The sequence below is a fragment of the Psilocybe cubensis genome, chromosome 4 (genome assembly GCF_017499595.1).
Source record: "Psilocybe cubensis strain MGC-MH-2018 chromosome 4, whole genome shotgun sequence".
In the NCBI taxonomy this organism is placed as follows: domain Eukaryota; kingdom Fungi; phylum Basidiomycota; class Agaricomycetes; order Agaricales; family Agrocybaceae; genus Psilocybe; species Psilocybe cubensis.
The window spans coordinates 3,149,385-3,172,084 of NC_063002.1; the positions used below are offsets into that span (position 1 = coordinate 3,149,385).

The following is a 22,700-nucleotide window of genomic DNA, read 5'->3' on the forward strand; positions in this document are numbered from 1 at the left end:
GTTTTGAGCTATGCCGCGACGAACACTGTCTCATCATAACCCCATTAATACATCAGCTCAACGTCACCCTGCCACAACAAACACGGAATCAGCACCCTCGAAATAAAAAAAGAACAAAGGTGCAAATACTGACCTCAGCAACCAGATCCATATCATGGTAGCTTACCCTCTTGCCCCCTGCTGCTCGGGGATCTTCTTTGGCGTCAGGGGGAGGTGGAGGAGGCGGGCCAGATGACAGACTATTGTTCCTGTTGTTCCTTCTGTTCATTGCTGGATTCCCACTAACAAGTGCTGAATCTAGCGCAGCAGGCGTAGGTTTAGGAGGCAACCCAGCAGCTGCAGGAATGATGGCACTCTCAGGAGCAAAGCCGCTTATACGGTCACTTAATCTCCTGTTAGAATTGGTATCATCTCGCCTTGCTGGGTACATTCCAGGAGGATAACCGGCCGGATGGGAAGGATCCCAATAGTAGGGTGGGTGACCACCAGGTGGGAATGTCATATTTCCTGCAAAATAAGGAATACCACGGCCGTAATCACCGCCTCCGGCATGGAAAGGCGATGGTCCTTGGATACCATACGCCTGAGGAGGAGGAGCCTGGCTACTGTTGCCGACAGTAGCAGGAGGGTGTGCGAAAGGTTGAATGCGATGAGGATCCAAAGCAAAGTTATTGAAATAAGGAATCTGAACGATTGCAATAGAGTTCAGGAGTCAATCAATCCAATTTTGTAAGGAAGGAATGTACCTCGTCCAACGACTTAACCAATTCGGGATGCTTGTTTGCAATATGCTTCTCAACGAAGGAAGTAGCTTTGAAAAGTTTTTGACAAGTTTTACACCTGAATTTACCCTCATCTTCCTGTTTCAGGAAAGGCTCTACAGCTTTGCTCAATTCCCTGAAACGAACCGTTAAGAGAATCAACAGGAGTGAAAAGAGACCAAAGAAACGCACTCCTCGTAACTCTTGCCGCCGTAAGCACGTGGGTCCACTCCATCTCGGTTGATGAGAAGAGCGACTTTTGAGTCTAGCCATTCAAGCCATCTTTCGTCTGTCAGATGCAACATGAGAACAAGTGCAATACATATCCAGAGAAGGGAAAAACAAACCATTACGCTTCCAATCCCTGGAATCATGCTTCACTTTCCCATTTTCTTTCTCCTTCTCTTTCACCTTGGTTTTATCTTCAGCACCATCAACAGGCATCTCTTTGTCTTGGTCCTGTTCTTGATTCTTCTTCTCTTTCTCAGCTTCTGCAAGTTTAAGCTCTTCCAATAGTGCCTTTGACAATGGCTTCCGCTCATGCTTCAAGCATTTGCGTTGAAGTTCTTCAAGATGATCGGTTACAACGGCGCAATAATAGCAGGTATGGAAGGCAGCTCGCAAATATGCAAGATATAAATCCAGGGAAACTACAACCTACAATAGATGCATGAGTAAACGATATGGGGCAAGGTATGCACAAGACATTCTACCTTTTTCTCGCGATAGGCCTTTTCATCATTGGCATCAACAAGGCCCTGTTCTCGCATGTCTGTCATGACCTTTTCTATCCTTCTTTCGACCGCCGCACTCCCTGACTCCCTTGGTTCCGGTTCCGGTTCCGGTTCTTCTTCTTCTACAGGGGGCGCCATGGGGGCGTCTTGGTCTTCTGCCTTCGAAGCGTCACCATTTTTGTTCGCGGAAACTGGCGGGGCGGAAGTGTTCATGGCACGCAATTTGGCAGCCTGTTCTTCGAGTATACCCGCAAGAGTTTTGGCGTTCTCCAAATCCTTTTCTAAACGTTCTGGCCGACTGGCCACTTCGGGTGTATAACGAACTTTGTTTACAAATGGCCGAGTGTTATGCGTTACATGCAACTTAAAGCCTTCGATCTATGAAAAAGATTAGAAACCTTTGTTGTTCCTTTGACGTCCGTAGAACTCACTTTCTTCTCAGACAACTCGGTGACGACGGCAGCCATATCTGCATCATCTCTGAACCTCAACCAACCCGCTCGATAATAATTACGCTTTTGGAGAGGATCACCCAAGGCAAGGTAAACATACCCCGGAACTTTCGAGCAAGCCTTCAGAAGGTGGCGTTAGAAAAGATCAACCAAATGGTCAAATACACACCTCTTCCAACTTGACGCGGCCAATGTCTGGCGGTATAGTCCTAATCATAACTTGATTGCCTTCCGCCTCTACAGACACCTCCTCTCCTCTGTTACCACGCTTGTTGTCAAAAAAGGTTTTCCCATTGGCATCTGGGCGGTTAGCCTCCTGGTCGCCAGCATCCTCATCTCCATCAACATTGAACTGCATATCGTCATCCGCACTTGGGACAGCTTTGGTATCATCGGCAGGGGCAGCATCTCCGTTCGCGCTCTCCTTCACAGGAGATGAAGGCTCTGCCTCAGGTTCACGCAAATTTGGGTCAAATTTCCCGGATTCGAGGTCATCGAGGAAGCTATTTAAACGACCTTTCCAGCCTTCTTTTCTCACACGTGCGCGCAACGACTCGAATTCTGGTGCTGGATCATACTTTTCGGCAAACCAAGGTGATTTCCTGTGATGTTCAAACATAGTTTGAAGCTACAATACGCGATGAAGTTTAGTCATGGATTTTTAACACTTCGATGAATAAAACACAAGAATGACCGTAATGAAAACAATACAGCGACGATATACACACTGCATGAAGTGCGACGAAGGAGAAAAGGATGATGGCTAACCTGGTTTGCGGCAAACTCTTTCTTATATTTTTCCCACCGACTTCTGATGCCATTACGGGGTTTGGAACCGTCACCGGCCTCTTGCTCAGCGGCTTTGTCTGCGTTGTCTTCTTCCATTGCTTGAGTTGGATAGAAGTAACGGAACCAGTCGGCATACTGCTTGAGCGTTGCCGGGAAATCGAAGGTGTGTGGGTCTGGGGGGGATCTTCTTGAAGGAGGATACGGTTGATGTCTTCGAGGTGAAGAGTAACCGTGGCGAGAGTGACCATCTGGAAAGACGCGTTGAGTATGCTATGTATAAAGGAGAAGTAATACAGGCGGCAAACCGTAGTCGTCGTTGTATCGAGGTCGTGGGTCATACCGCTCCCTGTCGTATGGAGACATCGATCTCCTTCGCTTCCTGCCAGCTATACAACCATGCGTCAGCGCCATGGCCGAAATCATGTCTCAAGTAAAGAAAAACTCACTCTCGTCTACGGGAGGACTACGGCTCCTGCCACGCCTCCCATAGTCGTATGGTCTTTCTCGGTCGTGCCATCTGTCCCTGTCATAGGTATCCCTGCCATCCCAGTCGGGTCTATAGTTCTCTGAATAAGTGTCAGAATAGGGTGGTCTACCAGACGAGTAGCCACGGCTGGGAGGAGAGCGCGAGCGAGAACGACGTGGAGGAGGAGGATACGACGAGGACCAGGAAGACATCTTTTAGAGAGCAAAAGAACTGAGGAACAGAAAGAGAAAGCGAACATTACGACGGCTGATCAGAGCCTGCGAGAGAGAGGTCGAGCATAGTGAAGCACAGACCTCTTGGGATCACGAAACGGCGCTGAAAGTTGGCAATTGCGACGAGCTCAACGTTTCGTTCGACACGCTCAACAGTGTTTCGCGATGAAGCTCATAATTAACGTCCAGCACACTCACATACGTAGTTTAAGCGGAGTCTGAATTCAGGCCCGTGCACGCACAACGACGACAACGGTTACTTAGAATATACTGTTAAGTACACTATCTAAAGGGATCTCCTTTTTCTTCTTAACGGTGTGCTCTTTTTGTTCCCCTTCATGGCGCCGCTTCTTTGGTTGCGGGTTGGGTTTTAGTTCAAATTCCTCGCCCTTTTCTTTCTTCTTGGCTGCCCGCTTTTCCAAAACACGAGCTAGCTCCACGTTCTTCAAGTATTGTTGTTGCTCACTCTTTGATTGTGACAGCTCCACACGCAGCTTAGCCGTGTGCACAGCAGCTTCATGGGCTGTAAAAGAAAAATTAACAAAGGGATCTCTACCTTGTAAATAGATATACTCACCAACTTGCTCCGTCAGCATGTACCACTTGAATCTTGGCAAATACTTCATCGTCCAAATATCATCGCGCCATCTGGTTCCCTTCTTCCCACCGATGGGCTGCGCGTTCAGCATTTCTGCGACACTACGAGCAACCTTTTTATCTTTGAATTCTACCCAGCCTTCAGTGTAATGCGCCTTTTTCGTTGAGGTGAATTTGCGACGCAGATATGCCCGTTTGGCGTCTGGAGCATAGCTTTAGGACTATTGTTGTCGGGATAAAGAATGACTGACCTTCTTGCTGGAGATACACACGACCAACAGCACCATATGCACTCATGAGATGGCGAACTTTGGCGGGCCGCATACCAGGGGGAATCCTGGATATGTAGATGACGCCTGCGCGATCTTGGGCAGCTTTAAATGCAGCCAACGCTTCCGGAGTCAAAGGCTTCAACGTTCGTTCTCCAGAAAAGCCTTCCGGATCCATGCCATCAAACTCATCTTCACTCCCATCTTCTTCTTCCGTTTGCCTATCTTCCTCTTCGCCTTGTGAATGCTCTTCTTCAGTCGGTTCTTCGCTTGAAACTCGAGACGGGCCAGCTTCTGGGGATTCGTCGGCTGAAAGTGACTTTAAAACATTCTTTTGGTTGGTTTTCGGTTCGTCTAGCATGGTGGTAAGTTTTGTAACAAGGTAGACAACACGATTTACTGACTTGGAAGTAAGAAACCAAGTGTCGCATAATTTCTTGGAGAAGCCGTCGCATAACAGTAACAAACAAATGAACCGCACCAATGAAATTGAAAACTATACCAGCTGAACATCATTGAAGTTAGCTCATATTTAAATGTGACTACTAGTACTACTGTAGATTGAGACGGGTAGTAATGAAACGAAAGCGAGTTATGAAAAGTATTTGGCCATACACAAGATACGGGCGCGCATAAGCACAGAAAAACCAACCAACGTTGTTAAGTAGTTGAATTAACTAACAAGTACTTGAACTATTAGGACCTACCTCCATAGTTTTGATGAATATGGCCAAGTTATCGAAGTTAAACTTCCATGGCGCTGAGCAATGGAGGTTGAATGACTGGGCCAGCACAATAACTGTAACTGTGAATAGAAGCGACGGCGATCAATGGAGTTCCAATTTGGCGGAGCGTCGGAGTCTAAACGCCAAATTACAAAACGCAACTGCCGCCGAGTTTAAAGCAAACCACAAACTCAAATTCAACTGACAACATCCCTTGCTCAACACCATTTTCGACGAGATGAAAACGCGGTCTATGTGCTGAATCCTGTATCTAATCTTGGTGTAAAATGCAGAATGTTGCCTGTAAATCCATTATTCGATCACCTTAACCATTATCGACGTGTCTACGCGTTCATCAATGCTAGTGGACGCTGACGTTTGCGGCGCTGTACTATTTCTTGAAATTTTCCATCGTAGACGATGCATCGCGACTCATTGTAAGTGCGTCTATCCCACACATAGATTACATACTAATCACTCCTGCTTCTTGCGACAATCCAAGGAATCCACAGGCTTCAAATTAGACGCCCATAAGGGGCTCAGAAAGGCCTCACGCGGATTTTTTTTTTTTCATCACAGGTCTGAATCTCTCAAGTAAATATTTTATTCCACTTAATAATTTTTCATAGGCTTATTTGATATCTTTGGTTGGCTTTATTGGCATAGTCCCAAATCATAGGAACGTCAATGCAATTGTACTGGATCAGGACTTCCTTCAGGAAGGTTGCCGGACCTATCGATGAACGAGGTCCTATGTCTCATTCAACTCATTAATGGTCTTTCAAAGCACATTATCTTCAGTATAAATTGTCGTGCAGCATGTGACAAAAATCTTTACAGACAAATATACAAATAATGCTCGATCACCCCGCCGGTATAAATATACTGCCTACTGGTCAATCCTGTCTTTCTTCCTTACCGCAACATTAAATCATACAAGGCCCAATATGCACCTATCATCTGAGCCGGTACCTCAATATCCGAGATTAATATCTCGCCCTGTCAAACAGTCTCCTAGCATGAAGTTTAACAAGCCCGACCCTCCCTCCTCCAGGTACCTGCAGGACATCGCGCGGGACCAACTCCCCCCGCCTTCGTTACATAGAAGCAGACATGGGTGTACGTGTATATTCTTACTGGCTCTGTCCTCGCTTTTTTAAAAAAATTGTATACAGCTATCCAGGACCCCGCCCAGGATTATACACTCCCTCACCCGTCCAACAGGCGAGGACGAAGGGAATGTGAGTTGATATATAGTTGATAAAGGAGGCCTCTGTGTTTATATGTCATACGCCCAGATTTTCAAGATATCGCCTATGATAAATCGCCATCTACATCATCAGTTAATCGAGGTCGCAAAGGATGTAAGTCTACATTGGTGTGTTATCTGTTCTTGTATGTGTTGACATGTGGTAGCTTCAGCTGCTCATACTATTGATCACAATACTACACCCCTTCCTACATCGGTCAAGCGTGGCCACAAAGGTCGTAAGTGTACACGGAGTCAATGTCTTTACATGTACTGATATATCGTTCAGCTGTGCAAGATATCGCCCAAGACAGAATGTCCTCGCCATCATCCGTTAAGCGAGGTCGAAAAGGATGTAAGTGTATATGAGGCTTATATGATTGACAATTGTTTATATGATTTGTACTCAGCCAATCAAGATATTGCCCAAGAACAAAGAACATCTCCTACAATGACAAAGCAAACTCGAAAAGGCGAGTATATACAGCCTCCAATACAAGAATTTATAATTGATTTTCTCTCAGTAGCCCAAGACCTTTCTAAGGAGTCACTCCCCTCGCCACTCCCGGCCAAAAAAGGACGAAATGGATGTGAGTATATCAAACTAGCTCAAGTCAATTAGGTCGTTGATATTTAATACCTTTACCAGTTATGAAGTTTCTCTCTAAAGCGGTCCCATGCACTTCAGCAAAAAGCGTGGTGGAGGAGCCCAGTGTTATCTGCAGCCCAGAAGTGAAAAGTGTCAGTCCTTCCCCCCCATCGCAGAGCGAGGTAGCCCTGTCCCGCAATAAGTTTTCGACGGATTCGATCCCCACTCGAGGATCTTTCAGCATATCCGTCAGGGAGTCCTTGCTACCCCAGTTCTCGCCCGAGTTCAATCTTATGCCGGGGTCTTCCAGGGCAGGACATCGCTGGCCCTCCTTCATGGAGATAGAAACGCCAGTATTGGAGGCAGGCGCCTCTCCCAGGAACATCGTACCCTCGCCCAGTTCATCATTGTCGGCAGGGAGGAGATCGATCCACGCCATTGTGGAGGACGCCGACAGCGAACCTGTTCAAATAGAACCCTCAAGCGGTAACACAATCACCACTGAAGTACCTGCGGATCGCCAGTCTGACCACGCCACCAACACGTCCTCTGACGAAGAGCCCCCCGCCCCGACCAGGATGTCTTGGGCCGATATCCTTGCCGCAATGAGGGATAATGCCGAGGAAGATGCATCGTCTGTTCCCGTCAATGATTTGGAAGAGTTCTTATCGGCGTTTGGATTGAAGGTTTCTAAGAAGGAGCCAGCAGTGGAGGAGATGTCCCTTTTTCAGCTTAACAAAGTCGTAACGGACCATGAAGAAAGGGACGCACAAACAATTATGGATTGGCTAGTTATTCATCCGGAGGCGACCGGTTTCATGTCCTCTTACCCAGCTTTAACACGACTGGTGGAGGTGGACGCAGACACCAACGAAATAGGTGCGTTAAATATATTTCATTCGTTTTCATTTTACTAACTCCTGGTTTTTTTAATCTAGTTAACACCACTTCTTTTGTGAACATCACAGGTTTGATTATCCCTTTATTTTTGGAATCTCTTTTTAACATATTCTTTAGCAGATCTGGAGGGGGAGGGCATGGGCCAAACTATTGGCTCCATGGACTCTTTGCCCTCTGTTTATTCCCAACAGACATCGCCAACCCATAGCGTTGAGAACATCCCTCAACTCATATTTACACTCCCAACGGAGACCGACCTCGCCCTCGATCCCGTCATGGAAGAAGAGACTGTTCCGGCCCCGGAACTTCTGAATGTTGCATGGACGCCTACTCCCATGCGAAGGCGCCGAGTATACTCGGTAACACCTCCTAAGCGCCGAATCTCGAGGCTTCGCAAGGTAGCTTCAGCGCCTGACCTCCAGCTTGTTGCTGCGGGGTCTAGCTTTGATGACAGCGACGACGAGGACACCGTTCCCTCATCCCATGAGGTGTCTGGTATTTCCTCTACCGTCTGGACGTCATTCTCCATCGACTCTTCGGTGGATGCGAATGATTCCTCCACTATGACGGTTGTGTCAGATAAAGAGCGTAGGAAGTCTGGTAAGTATTTGATTCAATTTCCTCTTTATGTCAAACTTCCTTTGTTAACTGTTTCAATCCCACAGATCCTAATGTCGGAGAGAACATGTTGGTGGCAAACTTGCTGCCAGACTCTTCTCTCGGCTCCTTCTCGTCCAACCGTGGATGTGTTTCTGTCATCGACGCTGGGACTGCCACTACCGACCCCTCGACCGCCTCTCTCTGTGTTACCGACGTCGTTGCCCGTGTTTCCGCTGACGACGACGGCGTATCTCTCTCCGGTTTTGTTTCTGCTCCTTCCACGCCCACTCCTGACACTCACGCTTTCGAATCCACTGGCAACGAGGCTGTGGAGGCATCGTCTGGCGAAGCTCAGGTCCGCTCACGCCCTGTCGGTATCTACGGCGGCCCTCTCAACATGGCCAGCCTTCGTTCGCAGATGAACAAGGTCGAGGAGATTATCATCGCCAATGCCAGCAACCGGGCAAGCATGTCTGCTCCCAGCACACCTCAGGTTCAAAGCCCAGGTTCACCTAAGCGCGATTCCCAGGGTGCAACGCCTAAGCGCCGAGGAAGCATGGGTTACAAACCACGGGCCATCACCGGCATCAGACCTTTGATGCTTCCCATGCGGGTGGCATTGCGAGATTTCGACGACGACGGCAACAGGACTGTTACACACCCTCCTGGCACTGTCTCTCCCGAGGACTCCCCCCGGAACATTGTTCCATTCTAGGTTTCTTTTCTTTGACTTTTTCTCAAAAATTTACTCAAACCCCCCTGGTGATGTCTTTGTGACTTGGGCCTCTCGTCAACGGTCTTTTAGGCTCTCGTCGACGTCACCACGGTTGACACAAAAAATGTTTTGGAGGCAAGTCTTCGCCTCTCCGCCTTTGGCGGGTTTTCTTCTCTCAAAACCTAGTTTTCTGTTCCCGGATCTCGTTCTCTCTGGTTGGCTCGCTACCACATCTCTCAAAGGTCTTTTGTCATCTGCACTACAGTCTTGGTTGAGTCTTCACTCTCTTCCTTTTTTTCTTCTTTCTCTCTTCTCTCTCTCTCTCTTCTCTCTCTGTCTCTCTCTGTTTCTTTCTCTTGTTATGTCCGACTATCTCGATTTGGACAATACCGGCACCGGCATCCTCAATTTGTATTTTTCTTGATCTGGCAACATCTTCATCCTATCTTTCTATCTTCGTTGGCGGCCTTCTTTTCTATGGATTTTCTCTTTTTCACGCGCCTTGGGTCTTATTCCGCTCGACACCGTCAACGATTGGACCCTCAACACCCTTTTCACGTCAAAAAATCTTTTCGAACCCCCCGGAACATACTTCGGATGAAAAAAAATTGTCTATTCTTCACTTTTTGGACCTGCACTCGGATCCGGAGCTTCTCGTTCTCTCGCTTCGTGTTGTCGCCGCCCTTTGCCAACCTAGGCCTGCGCTTGTTCAACTTTACTCCTCAGCTTAGAAGGTCGCCCGCCATGTGTTCGCCTCTTCATCATTTGCACACTATGTATTATTCATTTTCTATCACATGTATTTTTCATTTCTATAACATTTGTACTACATTTCTATTTTCTATTCATCTTCATGACATTTCTATTGCATTTCTATTTCTTCATCTCTATGACATATCTATTACATTTCTATTCATTATCCATCTCTATTACATTTCTGTATAACATCCTATTCAGATTTATAGATTTGTATTTTCTTGGATCAATAAAAATGTCAATGTATGTATAGAAAATTCATGGACAGACAACTCTGCAGTAAAGTGATGATACAAGCTTTAAAAATGCAAAACAAGAATGGTGCATCTTTTTGTGTGGAATCCAAAGCGCAGTATTGAATAGCAAAACATGGATGGCTTGCTTCTCACCTCTATCAAAGGATTTTGCCAAAGTTTTATTATTTCTTACTGCAAATGCAACAAGTTGGCTCAAAGATTATGGCATTAGCAACCAGTGACTCTCGCAGCTTGAATGACTATGGACGTTCGACTCGAGCACAACCTGAACGTACCTAATTATAGTACAGCTTCGGACTTGGCATGCTGCATCCAACATCATCTCACGATCAACTAATACACACAGACGGCCTCGTGTTTATTATAAGAGCTTGCCTTCAATACGCTTATTTCTTCGTGGAATACGGATAGGACTCTCTGACCCAGAGTGGAACTTGCGAATTGACGAAGTGCACCCCAATCAAACCCCCGTTTCGGTGTTGCCTCCAACTCCTCCCATATCCGACCTTGTTCTGCCTGCAAAGCAAGACCCCAAAAAGCCTATTCTACCTCGCAGCGTCAACCATCGTAATGAACTGGGTACCGATAGCGATGACGATGAAAGTCGAGCTTCAGGCTTCGTGGTAGATCCCACTGTCAAAGTCCGGAATGTACGTAGTAATTCATTGCCGATTCAACCACGTCTAAAACACCTTTAGTGGTCATTTCACCCATCAGACTTGATTCTCCAAATGATGCTTTCTAAGGTATGTTCGCTTATAGGAATTCCTAAATACGTCTTGACTGAAGGGCTCCTTGTATCAGTACCCTGAAGCTAAAGTTGCTTTTGTTGATGATTACATATGGTCGCAATGTTTGAAGATTGATAAACCGATAGATTGTTTCCAAGATTCCAACGACCCGTTGACTTTTAGATGTTTACAGGAAGGCTTCGTTTCAGATTGGGGAGCCCTATTGGAAAACCTCTTCAACTCATACAGAATTGTTGAGACAGATGGTGTGTTACGAGCTACAATATTCTCATCCGGTTCAATGTTAACGAAATCCAGGGATTCTATCTCTTACTCCACAACCAAAAAAAAGAATTTCCTGGGTGTGTAAAGACCTTCATTTATGTTTTTTTCTCTTCAGATCTGGTGGCTTCGCAATTTACGAAACCGACTGAGGTAAAGGAGATATTTGATAGAAAAGATTCAGATAGAAAGGAGATCTCATGGAAATCGACGTTGAAAGACATTGAAAATCAGGGGACGCCATCTCTAGGTATTTCGTACAGAAGGTCTTAGGTCAAATCTCCTTTCCATAACAAAGTATAAAAAGACGTGTTCATCGATGTACTGACCACCCAAAATCGAACACCCAATCCATACGATATCATCCACCAGCTTGCCACTCAACCACTTTCCTGCAACAAACATGTTCTCCAAATCATCATTGATTGAATTCGCCAAGCACCCTTTCACCTTCCGAGAGAGGTGCAGGAGGGAGCGAGCTCGGGTACGATGTTTCTTGCTCTTTGAAAAGTTGGAGATTTTCTGACCATAATTAATCGTACAGGCCAGACTCGAGGAACAAAGATCCAGCCCAGTCCTCCGGTTTGGCTCTGTGATGATCGTTAACCCGGTAAGCTATTCATCCTTGAGATCAAGTCCAACTTATTGACAAAATGTTCGGCAGGTCTACACAGGGCCTAATCCTTATCGTGGACCAGAGGTCTACGATCCGAAAAACGCTGGGAGGCCATTTATCCCAGTACGCCCGCCGAAGCCGGTGGGACCAAGGGAAATGCCCCGCTGAGGAATCAACCTCAGCAAGTTAGCATCTGCGTAGAATAGGACTAGTTATACGCAATGCACAGTTTTTTCATTTAAACTTTCGGGCGATTTGAGAAGTATATTTTCATTTGTTTATTAATCTTCAAAACCTGAATACAACGACTATCACCAAAATGTACAAGAGTTGCGAAAAAATTACCGTAAGAGCCAGAAGAATAGAAAAAGAGGGATATAACATTCGTCACAAAATGTGAAAGGAGTCAAAACAAGGTCGTATCTTCGCCGTGTTTATGTTCAGTGGCCAATGTTTGATTAATTTGGTATATCGACCGTCGTTGTGTTTGGATCAAAAGATATTTGCGGCGTTGATACAAAGTAGCGAGAATTGGGTAGGGTATGATAAACAATTCTGTGTGATGGCAATAAAGGATAAACCCAAAGAGTCAGTGAGTAAATATGAAGTTTACATTGTTGTGTTATGCCAATGGTCAAGGCATGTGCAGCAACATATTAGAAAAGATCTTCGAGAGTCATTTGCTTCACGATATCCTGTTGGGTTTCAGTGTGGGTTCTGAAAAGCACGAGGTGAAATATATCATACTGTGTTGGCTACTGTCTGAGCAAACTCCTCAAAGCTTAGCTTGCCATCACCATCTTGATCAGCCTCCATGATTGTTTTATCGACAATTTGTTGAAGCTGCTGGTCCTATTTGTGATTTTAAACCATCAAAGTCCAGAACCTCGAATAGAAATGTTATGAGTACCTTCAGGTTATTCCCGACCATCATTTTGAGCACAAGGAAGAGTTCCCCATTAGAGATGTAACCGTCCCTATCGACATCGTATACATTGAAGGCAACTGAATTATTCATTGGTTCGAAGGAACAAAATTGAATTTTCGATGGTGTAGTTCAGGGATGAGAAAACAGTCAGAACAACCAGCAATACGCGAACCAGACAATAAAAGCACAAACATTTGAGTTTCTCTTCTCTTCCTCCTCTACTGCTAAAAGCGCTGAGACCACCGACGAACTCCTGGAAGTCAACTGTACCTCCACCACTGACAAATAACCATATTCGATGAGATTAGGAGCTTCAATATAATGACCTATGCTCACTCTTCGTCGAAGATGGCAATCATTCGGGATGCAAGAGGATTGGTCGCAATCTGAGGAATTTGCAAGAATTCTTCGCGATCGATAGATCCAGACCCGTCGCTAAAGTTGGGGATGTTCATCGGTACACGAAAACACAGCATAACAAGAACTGGGGTACCTGTCCAACTTCATGAAGCGTTTCTTCAGTCTCTCCAATTCTGGTTGGGTGACTGTAGAGATGTCAAAGGTTAACCAAGTTCGTGGACGTCATAGCCTATCTCGACGAACAATTGGACCGCCTCTCCATATCCTCCATGAACTGCGAAGCTATATTGGCCACACAGTCAATACAGACCTACAAACCAATCGCGGAATGAAAACGTACGTGATTGACCCATTTTGACGAATGAGACGTTTTTAAGATTCTATGCTTTGAAACTAAGAAGAAAGAGGCCCAGACAGAGGTGGAAGAAGACAAGAATCAGGAGCTGAATGATAAGCTTAGCATCGGCATTGACGGTCGTGGGACTGCAGCCCACGTGAGTTCTGACTGGACACAACGAAGCTCAGCTTTTTTCATGACCACGATAGCCCGACATATAAACTCCTGGATTCATGCAACCACAAGACATAGCGCTGGAAATGTTGCGCATGCTCACCAAAGCTGGGGGGTCTCCAGTGTTTTGACCAGGCATTTTCATAGAATCTCAAAGTCGAGCTCGAAATCTGGCCGTCACCAATTCAGCCCACTGTCTATTCCATACCCTATATACTGCGACAGAAATTTCAGCAACCTGGTGGCGACCACTGCACAAAAGGAAACCATATATGCCCTGTCAACACCTGCTGGGAAAGGTGGAGTCGCCATTGTACGCATCTCAGGGCCTGATGCTCTAGAGGTTTGGAAGAGCATGCTACATTCTCATGGCACGAACAAACCATTACGAGAACCCACTCCATGGAAATTGCAACGATGTCGAATTCTACATCCAGAGGATGGATCTTTGATAGACGATGGTTTAGCTGTATATTTTCGAGGTATAGTGACGCTATGTTCGATTTGCAGAATGTTGACAGTGAACTATAGCTCCTTACTCATACACAACATTTCCAACTGTGGAACTACATATTCACTCCGGCAGAGCGCTGATTTCTGCACTTCTTTCTGCACTTTCCTCGTTTCCACAGTTGCGGCCCGCGGAGCCAGGAGAATTTACACGACAAGCACTTCTTGGAGGCCGCCTTGATCTTACCCAAGTCGAGGGCCTGCACGACCTAATTGAAGCTGACACTGAAGTGCAGAGGGTCTGGGCATTGGGCGGAGCTGGGGTAAGTACTTTTACTTTACCTTCCCGGATTATCACTCATTTTCTGTTTAGGGAGAAACTCGATCTGAGTATGACGCTCTGCGAAACAAGATAATCCATTGTTTATCCCAAATAGAAGCCTTGATAGACTTTGGAGAAGGTGAAGACATAGAAGCAGGGGTATACGCACAAGGTACTTTGGCTATTTCATTGGGCCATTTCACTTCTCTCATGTTCAGGTTAGCACAAATTGAAGCTTCGGAGCTTCTTGTGACAATCCAAAAGCATTTATCAGATAGCCGACGCGGAGAACTGATTCGTTCTGGCATAAAAATGGCTATTTTTGGCCCCCCAAACGCAGGGAAAAGCAGTTTGTTCAATTACTTAGGTATTCAACTTTGGTTGTCTTTTCTCTACGTCAAAACACTGATGATATCATCTCAGCTAATCGTCAGGCAGCAATTGTTACGCCCATTCCAGGAACAACCCGAGATGTACTGGAGCTTACACTTGACATTGGGGGATTACCTGTCGTCGTGGCTGACACAGCCGGTATTCGAGCAACACAAGACACCGTAGAAGTTATCGGTGTGCAACGAGGAATCAGCGCGTATGTTTTTAAGATATCATAGTTGCTTAACTACCCTGCTCATTGATCATCACAGAGTCAAAGCTGCCGATGTATCTGTTTGTGTCCTTCCCTTGCCTGAAGCTCTAGCAGCGTTCGACAATGGGAAGCCCATAATCCCAGAAGATATTCAGAATCATGTCACATCATCGACCTATTTTCTATTTAACAAGACTGACCTAGTAAGCGACCGAGATAACCAAGATGTACGAGCTGTATACCGCTCCAATGGCTTGGCAGGTAGGGCATGGAGCGCTAGTTTAACCGATGGCAAAGGAACCCACGCGTTTGTGCAGGGTCTCTCCACGGCTCTTAAATCTCAGTAAGTTGAATAACTTTCGGTGTTTAAATGATATAATTGAATGCTCCTAGGTTTGAAATTGACGATTTAAAACACCATGCTCCCCTCATAACACGTGCCCGGCATCGAGTGCACCTGGAATCAGCGTGCAGGTTCCTGGAAGCTTTTCTCGCTTTACGTGCGCCTTTCTATATTTTATCTGCTATGCCTTTATTTACTTTTGCGACTATATTCTAGCCCCTGAAGATGTTGTGTTGGCTGCTGAAGAGCTGAGGTATGCTGCCCAGGCAGTTGGGCGTGTCACTGGTGTTATTGGTGTTGAAGATGTTTTGGACGCCCTTTTCCGTGACTTTTGCATCGGAAAGTAGAGCAGAAGATATATGGCGCGGACGCGTTCTAAGTTTTCAATTTGGTATCTGAGTCATGCCCTGTTAATGGCAGAGCGTACAGCATACGCTTTTTGACTTGTTGGACAATTCTAATATTTACCACGAAAGAAGAAATGCAGAGAAAAGAGCGCACAGCCCTCATACTTCAAAGTACGATAAATAATAAACGAGGAAACTGACAGAGTGGAAGTAAATAAATAAAAAATGTAGAATAAGAATGACTAGACAATTTGCAGGTTCTATAGACGTTATCGATTGTGTAATCTGAAGGAACTAAACGTACTCACCACAACCGTATAAAAGATCGGATATTGATCCAAAGGGTACCCTGCTGCGATTTGGATGCTCATCAAATAACCTATATATGCTGATACGTCAGGTAAACCTAAAAGCTGGGGACCATCAGGGTAGTGATAGGACGATGTCACTGAAACGGTGGTGATGTCGGTTGTGGCTGTTGATTAAAGGAATTATCAACCATCATCACACTCCAGGAAGTATAGGCTGTAAACTTACAGAAATCATGGTTGACCCACTTCACAACACCGGGACCCCACTACCCAAATACGAGCTTGGTAAGTAACACTCAATAAATGAGAAATTACTGACAATATCGGTTTCATAGACCCAAACGTGACCCATCTCAGTTACAACGATAGTTTTAGGAGGGCTTCCGGGGCCGGCTACATGTGTTGTAACGTAAAAGGTGGTGAATGGTTAGTTTTAATCCTGCGACTAGAGATAGTGAATGTCTGAATGTACCACTTACCAGGTTCCACCACATTTCTAAGGCATAATGCGCTGGAAACAGAGAGGTAAGAAATTGTTACGTGTTGTTGCTATAATGATAGCTTTCCATACGTTAGAGATCCGGACCCCAATACTAGTGTGGAAGCTTCTTGGGCAGTCATTGCTGCGCAACTTGACCAAGCCAGAGTGCTCTTAATATGCACGCTGGTAAGTCAATAGAATTTTTGAAGGACGTAGAATTGACTTGCCCCGCCGACAGTCTGCACTCGGCTGGTACTCGTAGCTGAGAAACCCGCCTGAGGGACAATGAGGATTGCTGGAGTATCGTCCGAGCTAACTGCCCACTCTATAGTCTGTTCGCGATATACCAAGCTTCCAATGCTTGTTCCAAATTCATCGGTCGCTCCAATAGTGGCAGATACAGTAGGAATAGGAGATGTTTGGCGGCGCATTGCCGTGGCTTAAGCACTTGCGTTAAAATATAGCGTATTAGGGAGCCGGAAAACGTACATCTTCTAGTGGGCTTCCTAGTTGTGAGCTCACGAGCATATTTTTGAGCCTTTGTCTCAAATTTTGGAGACGGGGGGGCTTTCTTCTTAATAGAGAATCGTTTCACTGGGCCGGGTTTTGCGTCGACACTGCTAACAGTGAGTCCAAGTAGAATACCTCCTACAAGGAGCAGGATGAGGCGCTGAAGGTGCATAGCTCTCAAGAACAAAAAAAAATTGGCGCCGCTTTATACCAAAGACATTCAGGCTTTAAGGCAAAAAAATAATATGGTTCAAGTGCTACGAAAGGAGCAGCTTTTATCAATGCTTGCATGTATCACTGAAAAGCTCCATTGCGAGAGAAACCAGATCTAAGGAAGAGTACAACAACGTTAGTCTTTGCCATGAATGGTAGTTAAATTTTTGAGTGGAATAAGGGCATCATGGAGCAATTATCAATGTGAAGAATCTTGTAAAACTTGTTTTAGTCAGAATCGTGGTTGAATCGAAACAAGGAAGAATATAAACTCAGCGCGAGCCTTTATTTAAGCTTTAAGCCTCAAGCTTCAAGCTTCAGAGCTTCAGACTTTACCTGCTATTTTAGCTATACAGTTCTATCCAATCACAGTAGGGTCCATTAGTTCTCCAATGAACATTACCTCTGGGCTGAGTTTGAGTCACATAGATATTACAATAGCCATTCTCTTCTATTCAGAAACACCAGAAACACGAGAAGCCTCATAGAAACCCCAACATTCATACAATCGCTATGAATGTTTTGACGAACGAATGTTCGAAATGCCGATTCGGCCGATCAGGTAGGAGCTTGTATTCTTATGCGGGCCGTGTAGGTGCAACTTGGCTCGAAAAGGCAAAAAGTAGCGAATGAACAAGATACAGGCCCAAATACCTCTGTATAATGTAGTTCCCTACACATAGTACAACTGATATGAATAAGTTTATTTCTTGTATCTTATAGTACTCTCAGTGTCCTAACTTCGTGTTCATAAACGTCAAATATGATATCTCTTCCAGTAAGTCCTGGTAATCATGAAACCACTTGAAAACTCACTGAATGGGCTTTAAAGGTGTAAGTTAAAAATGTTATCGCAAAGAAATTTGACAATCCAGTCTATTAAATAACATGGAGGCAATCAACAACTGATTCCAAGGCAACTGGACATCGGCACGACACGGCAGTCCAAGAAAGCAAGGTCGGACTTTAAACCTCCGATAAATGTTAGAAAGTTAGAAACCCCTTGGGCATCCAGGGGTTTCAGAGGTTTCTGAATAGAATAATCCGTATATTAGATACGTACACACGAGTTGTCCGTGAAGCTAGTGTTATGAAGCCATTTAAAAGAACATATTGAAAAATACAGGTGCAAGCGGTTTAGACCTGGGGGTATGGGCTTGTCGTTTGCGTTTGTGGGGTACCTGCTGGGGGACTCTGGGGAGGATATTGAGGGGAGAAGGTAGGTGAAATCTTTTGTTCGACTACGCCGCTTCCAGCTCCAGCGCCCTCATGGTCAAAGTCCGTTTCTGCAATATAACCAGTCCAAACGTTGGAATTTCCCCGCATATGTTGTCTGATCACAAGGAAGAACAAGAAAATGTTGAATGCGAGCACTACATGATGGGCGTTAGCTACGTGCGTCACAAATTGCAAAAGCTCATATGCGCACAAATAAACCAGGTCAAAAATCCAAAGGCGGTGAGAGCCTTCATCTCACCACACACGGTCTTCAAACCAATGTCGGCGTAGAAATCCACTGTGAGAAGCATGAGGCTTAAGAATTGACGCTCAGCATACTTGAACTTACCAACGAAATTATTGTCGCAAGCTGCAATGAAATTTGTGCCTGCAGCAGAACCTCCGACAGCTACCCACAGAACCCATAAAACGACTATAAAATGTAAATATCAATATCATGTAGCGCACATGTATTCCGATGTACGGGCTCACAAGTCCAAATTGCCTCAATAATAACTAAGTTTACAATGGCCCCTTTGCGTGTGCGAGAAAAGAATAGCCTGTGATCATGTCAGGTGAGTTGAGTGGTTTATCATAATATAGAGGTACCACCTACATGACAGGCAGTGTGAGGAACGTCAGAATTCCTGTTGCAATCGCCAAAGCAGCGAACGAGAAGTATCCGCCCAAAACGAGCTTGGTCTCCGTCCAATTTATAATTGCAGCACCCAGAGCAAGCTCCAGCAGAGCAAACAGTGTAGCAACGGCTGTAAAACGAGAGATTGCGTTAGATTTCAGCTGCAGCGTCCCAACCGCGAGATATAATAAATATCCTTACCATAGGCCACCGTCCTTACGAGCCCAAACGTCTGAGTAATTCCTTGTGACATCCCTTCGTCGTGCTGCTCGTAATAATCTAACGGAGTTGAGAAACGTTTAGATTACCAAGTATGAAGGAGGGGGGCGAACTGATGGGTTGGATTGTTCTGTAAGGGTCCCTTTTATAACTTCGGTGGAGCTTCGTAGTGGCGCTTTACTACATTCCTTTTTGGGATTGATGATCAGGGGCACCACCCGCTAAGTACACCAACTGACGAGAAGTTACAACTCATAAAAATTAAGGTTATGTTCCTGGCTCAAAATTCGGCTGAGTCCTGGCACTGCCACCTAAAAATGGTTTGCGGAGCCCGGGCGGTGCAGGTCTTAATTTCAAGCATTAGAAGAATATACCTGATAAATCCCAGACCGGAACTTATTCCATGATTTCAAGACCTCTGGTCATCGATTGCAACATTCTCTGATATTATTATCGTTGTTTTTTGAAGAAATCTATATAGTTCATGTATCAAGGTATCATCTATATTATGTGACAAGACCAATGCCAACTGTCCCTGCAATGATTGATAACAATCCGAGGTATTCTTTCGCACAAATAGCAACGTATGTATCAATCCTATTATTGCTGTGTTGCCGATGATCGATGATGCCAGGGATTTTGGCAGGATGTCCGGAACTACGGAATGTCTTCAAAGGGAGTCCTTGACTTGGGTGTCGCCATTGGAGAAAAGGAAGGATGTAAAGGCAATCTAACTCGCTCTTGATCGGAGCTAATAGTCATCGGCTCTTTACATGCCCTCAACATAAGTCTTGGCGCGAAGCTGAAAACGACACCCAAGACCTCACTCTTGAACTGCCTTTGACGCGTCGTGCAACCAAGAGAAGTCAGCAGGTCCCCGCAACAATCCAGACCGGTCTCTAGCGGAGACTGTGAGCTGTGCGTCTGATAACACGAACGGAATCCTTTTTACTTATAGATCATGCCACTGTTAGTATCAAAAGGACTGAAGCATAAATCTCGAGCCACAGTGGTCATAAGAACATCCCATGAGGAAGCTATAGTAACGATGCCGGATTTTATCTGAGTTTGTGCCGACAGTGGGAAAACGATACTAATCTCATACAGCGCCCTTGACTTGTCAGTCGTAATCGCGCCCGCCGTCAAATCTGCGCCAAGATAGCCTTTCTAACCCTTCATTCCTTACCCTGCCTATCTGCCACTGAATTCTTGCTGATGCTGAACTACTAGTGAAATAGTAAGTTGTACCTTGTATTCGACTTAAAGTATGATCTATACACTGAGCACGGAGACATAGAGATTACAAAACACAGAAACAGGATTTCCACAGTACTAGTGCTCAAAGCAAAACTACCAAAAAAGTGAGGAGAAAATCCGGAAAGTAACCCGCGGTGGAATCGGGTGTTACAACCCCGACCAAATCGAATTTCAATCAGTCATAAGCGCTCGAGTTGAATTGGTGATCGGCGGATTCTGGGCGCCTATTACTAGCAAGTAGGCAAAATCACAAGTCGCAAGAAATTAGATTTGCATTTAATGACAACCCTGGATATTCAGACGTATTCCGAAGGATTGAAGATCTAATACAGTTGCATTGAGGTAACACTTTGACGACGGTAGCAATTTAAATCATAAATGTATGTATTGCCAGTGGAATTCTAGCGTGTTCCCTGGTGTTATCCAACGTCGAGTAATGCTATATAAGCAAGTAAGCTAATATGGGAGAACGTCCAGCAGAGAACCCGTTCTCAGGGTGTTTTCTCCAGCGAGTGCTTCGGTCTGCACCAAAATTGAGCTTTTAAAGGCTAACTCCTTGATCATAGTTTGATCTTGCAGCATTCAAAAAAAGACATCCAACTTGGCTCCGTGATGTGCTTATAGATTGCAAGGTTAACGTGTTAATAATTTGATATGGTTGCCTATAACCGACTTGCAACGAAGCCACTCAAAGGCAGCATCATGCGTAATGGTGACCAAAGGAATGCAAAAGGAACACCTAAGCTGCGGCAAGATATGGCATTCACTGAGGTTCCGACTCGCAGACGAGGACGAGATAGTCCTGCTTGACAACGGCATGTTCGTCAAAAACAGCCAAATTGGAAAAGTTGACACCGATCATCATGGACTGACTGACATCCAACTTTCCATGATACGTCCTTCCACCGACATTCAACCATATGACGTGCAGTCCGAAGCAAAAGGTGGCAACCTTTTCTTTCACACACACAGGGAGAAACAGTTGGTTGTTCTCAAAATAATCATGGCAGACATTTTGACGGTTAAATGACGCAGGGCGGGAAAGAAAATATCGCCGTGTCTTGTAGTTGTATATATTTGAGGCATTATATTCCGACTTCTCAAGCTTCAGGCCTCAGGGCCGAAGGTGACAGGCGATGGCACGTGTGGGGAATGTTAATGAGCGAGCAAAGTGTCAATTTGCATCAAAAATTTCCTAAACTGCATTGGTATAAAGTCGTCAATAAGTTAAGTAACCCAAACCTCGAACAAATTGTTCTTGGTGCCTTAAACGGTATAAAATCTACGCCATCTCTTCGTTCACAACCTCCAATTCCAGCAAAAAGTCACGGAAACAGCGGATAGAACGAACAACTGGCAATATGTGAAAGGAAAACGAAAAAGCGGCCACGAACGAATATGCGTTTCAGTCTCTCCCCTATCCCTTCGGATCCTCAACACGAAAACACAGAACTCCTATCGGTGATACCTTTACTGTGCATCAGGTTCACCAACTGGCTCGATTTCATGGAGTGTATCGTCGACAGGGGCCTGCCTAGTAAGCATCGAGGCAATATCAAACCACTTATTAGACCCCTCTACGATATGCACTTCTCCGGTCTGCACTACGAGTTCCAACCGAGCGTGGCGTGCAGCCAAACTGTGCGTGACAAGATGGCATACAAGGATGAACATCACGACAAGAACAAAAAGGACAGAGCGCAGTCGCAGGCTGGGGGAACTGAGGATTTTAGCCGATGATAGACGCTGGCGCACGGTAGGCTTGGGTTCAGCAGCGAGGAATGCAATGGAGAAATCGCGGGTGTTGGTGGGAGAGGATGGGGTGACAATGATGGCTGGAAGAGGTGACTTCTCAGGCAGTGGCAGGGATAGGTCTGCAATACAGCGCAACATCAGTACCCGCCAAAGTCAGATTGTATTGAAGGATGTACCAAGAGGCGCAGGAATGAGCTTGAAATCGGTACGCTGGGGTAGACGGTGCACACGGGGACCTGGGTAGAGACACAAGAGCATGATCAGTCAAGGCGATGGGTCCCATAAGAGAGTTAGCGTACCTCCTCGAGACATGGCGTGATATATGTAGAAAAGCAAAGGTTTCGTGCAGCTACGATTTACAGTAACCTCGAACTGGGCGAGAAGTTGGCAACGGACTTGAACGAAGTACGAATAGAGGCTGGCTACGTCGGGACCGTAGTAACGAAGAAAGAAAGGTGAATGTGGTCTTAAAGGTAACGAATGTGGGGCAGCTGAATAGCTGGTGGAGATAGCGAGAGAGAAGAGGCGGAT

At 45.5% G+C, this 22,700-nt stretch overlaps 9 protein-coding genes across 9 annotated transcripts; 3 read left to right on the forward strand and 6 right to left on the reverse strand.

Moving 5' to 3' along the window:
* Window positions 1-44: 44 nt before the first annotated feature.
* JR316_0005211 (Serrate RNA effector molecule-like protein) lies at window positions 45-3,414 on the reverse strand (the record flags this gene model as incomplete). The annotated part of the gene is made up of 11 exons (XM_047890974.1): window positions 45-68; window positions 134-685; window positions 747-897; window positions 954-1,050; window positions 1,109-1,418; window positions 1,475-1,873; window positions 1,927-2,067; window positions 2,117-2,575; window positions 2,716-2,984; window positions 3,042-3,122; window positions 3,183-3,414. 11 exons carry the CDS (start codon window positions 3,412-3,414, stop codon window positions 45-47), a joined length of 2,715 nt encoding a protein of 904 aa, XP_047750735.1.
* Window positions 3,415-3,695: 281 nt separating this feature from the next.
* JR316_0005212 (Pre-rRNA-processing protein ESF2) lies at window positions 3,696-4,662 on the reverse strand (the record flags this gene model as incomplete). Its single annotated transcript, XM_047890975.1, has 3 exons — window positions 3,696-3,958; window positions 4,013-4,234; window positions 4,284-4,662. 3 exons carry the CDS (start codon window positions 4,660-4,662, stop codon window positions 3,696-3,698), a joined length of 864 nt encoding a protein of 287 aa, XP_047750736.1.
* Window positions 4,663-6,045: 1,383 nt separating this feature from the next.
* JR316_0005213 (uncharacterized protein) lies at window positions 6,046-9,079 on the forward strand (the record flags this gene model as incomplete). The annotated part of the gene is made up of 10 exons (XM_047890976.1): window positions 6,046-6,145; window positions 6,202-6,267; window positions 6,325-6,390; window positions 6,443-6,514; window positions 6,565-6,630; window positions 6,686-6,865; window positions 6,925-7,743; window positions 7,803-7,832; window positions 7,882-8,364; window positions 8,430-9,079. The coding sequence occupies 10 exons, from the start codon at window positions 6,046-6,048 to the stop codon at window positions 9,077-9,079; spliced, it is 2,532 nt and encodes an 843-aa protein (XP_047750737.1).
* A 1,254-nt stretch (window positions 9,080-10,333) lies between these two features.
* Window positions 10,334-11,534, forward strand: JR316_0005214 (uncharacterized protein; the record flags this gene model as incomplete). Its single annotated transcript, XM_047890977.1, is given in 6 exon segments — window positions 10,334-10,363; window positions 10,383-10,742; window positions 10,791-10,838; window positions 10,897-11,089; window positions 11,224-11,355; window positions 11,413-11,534. 6 exon segments carry the CDS (start codon window positions 10,334-10,336, stop codon window positions 11,532-11,534), a joined length of 885 nt encoding a protein of 294 aa, XP_047750738.1.
* A 928-nt stretch (window positions 11,535-12,462) lies between these two features.
* Window positions 12,463-13,104, reverse strand: JR316_0005215 (Calcineurin subunit B; the record flags this gene model as incomplete). The annotated part of the gene is made up of 4 exons (XM_047890978.1): window positions 12,463-12,573; window positions 12,632-12,726; window positions 12,842-12,927; window positions 12,986-13,104. 4 exons carry the CDS (start codon window positions 13,102-13,104, stop codon window positions 12,463-12,465), a joined length of 411 nt encoding a protein of 136 aa, XP_047750739.1.
* Window positions 13,105-13,202: 98 nt separating this feature from the next.
* Window positions 13,203-15,568, forward strand: JR316_0005216 (tRNA modification GTPase MnmE; the record flags this gene model as incomplete). The annotated part of the gene is made up of 10 exons (XM_047890979.1): window positions 13,203-13,349; window positions 13,387-13,503; window positions 13,678-14,002; window positions 14,052-14,293; window positions 14,344-14,464; window positions 14,516-14,659; window positions 14,716-14,881; window positions 14,937-15,221; window positions 15,272-15,378; window positions 15,438-15,568. The coding sequence occupies 10 exons, from the start codon at window positions 13,203-13,205 to the stop codon at window positions 15,566-15,568; spliced, it is 1,785 nt and encodes a 594-aa protein (XP_047750740.1).
* Window positions 15,569-15,596: 28 nt separating this feature from the next.
* Window positions 15,597-17,042, reverse strand: JR316_0005217 (uncharacterized protein; the record flags this gene model as incomplete). Its single annotated transcript, XM_047890980.1, has 9 exons — window positions 15,597-15,678; window positions 15,734-15,764; window positions 15,873-16,043; window positions 16,106-16,145; window positions 16,199-16,272; window positions 16,359-16,390; window positions 16,451-16,530; window positions 16,597-16,799; window positions 16,850-17,042. The coding sequence occupies 9 exons, from the start codon at window positions 17,040-17,042 to the stop codon at window positions 15,597-15,599; spliced, it is 906 nt and encodes a 301-aa protein (XP_047750741.1).
* Window positions 17,043-18,220: 1,178 nt separating this feature from the next.
* On the reverse strand, window positions 18,221-19,191 carry JR316_0005218 (uncharacterized protein; the record flags this gene model as incomplete). The annotated part of the gene is made up of 6 exons (XM_047890981.1): window positions 18,221-18,456; window positions 18,513-18,599; window positions 18,651-18,734; window positions 18,794-18,861; window positions 18,918-19,068; window positions 19,140-19,191. 6 exons carry the CDS (start codon window positions 19,189-19,191, stop codon window positions 18,221-18,223), a joined length of 678 nt encoding a protein of 225 aa, XP_047750742.1.
* Window positions 19,192-21,884: 2,693 nt separating this feature from the next.
* Window positions 21,885-22,427, reverse strand: JR316_0005219 (uncharacterized protein; the record flags this gene model as incomplete). Its single annotated transcript, XM_047890982.1, has 2 exons — window positions 21,885-22,288; window positions 22,346-22,427. The coding sequence occupies 2 exons, from the start codon at window positions 22,425-22,427 to the stop codon at window positions 21,885-21,887; spliced, it is 486 nt and encodes a 161-aa protein (XP_047750743.1).
* Between the last annotated feature and the right edge of the window lie 273 nt (window positions 22,428-22,700).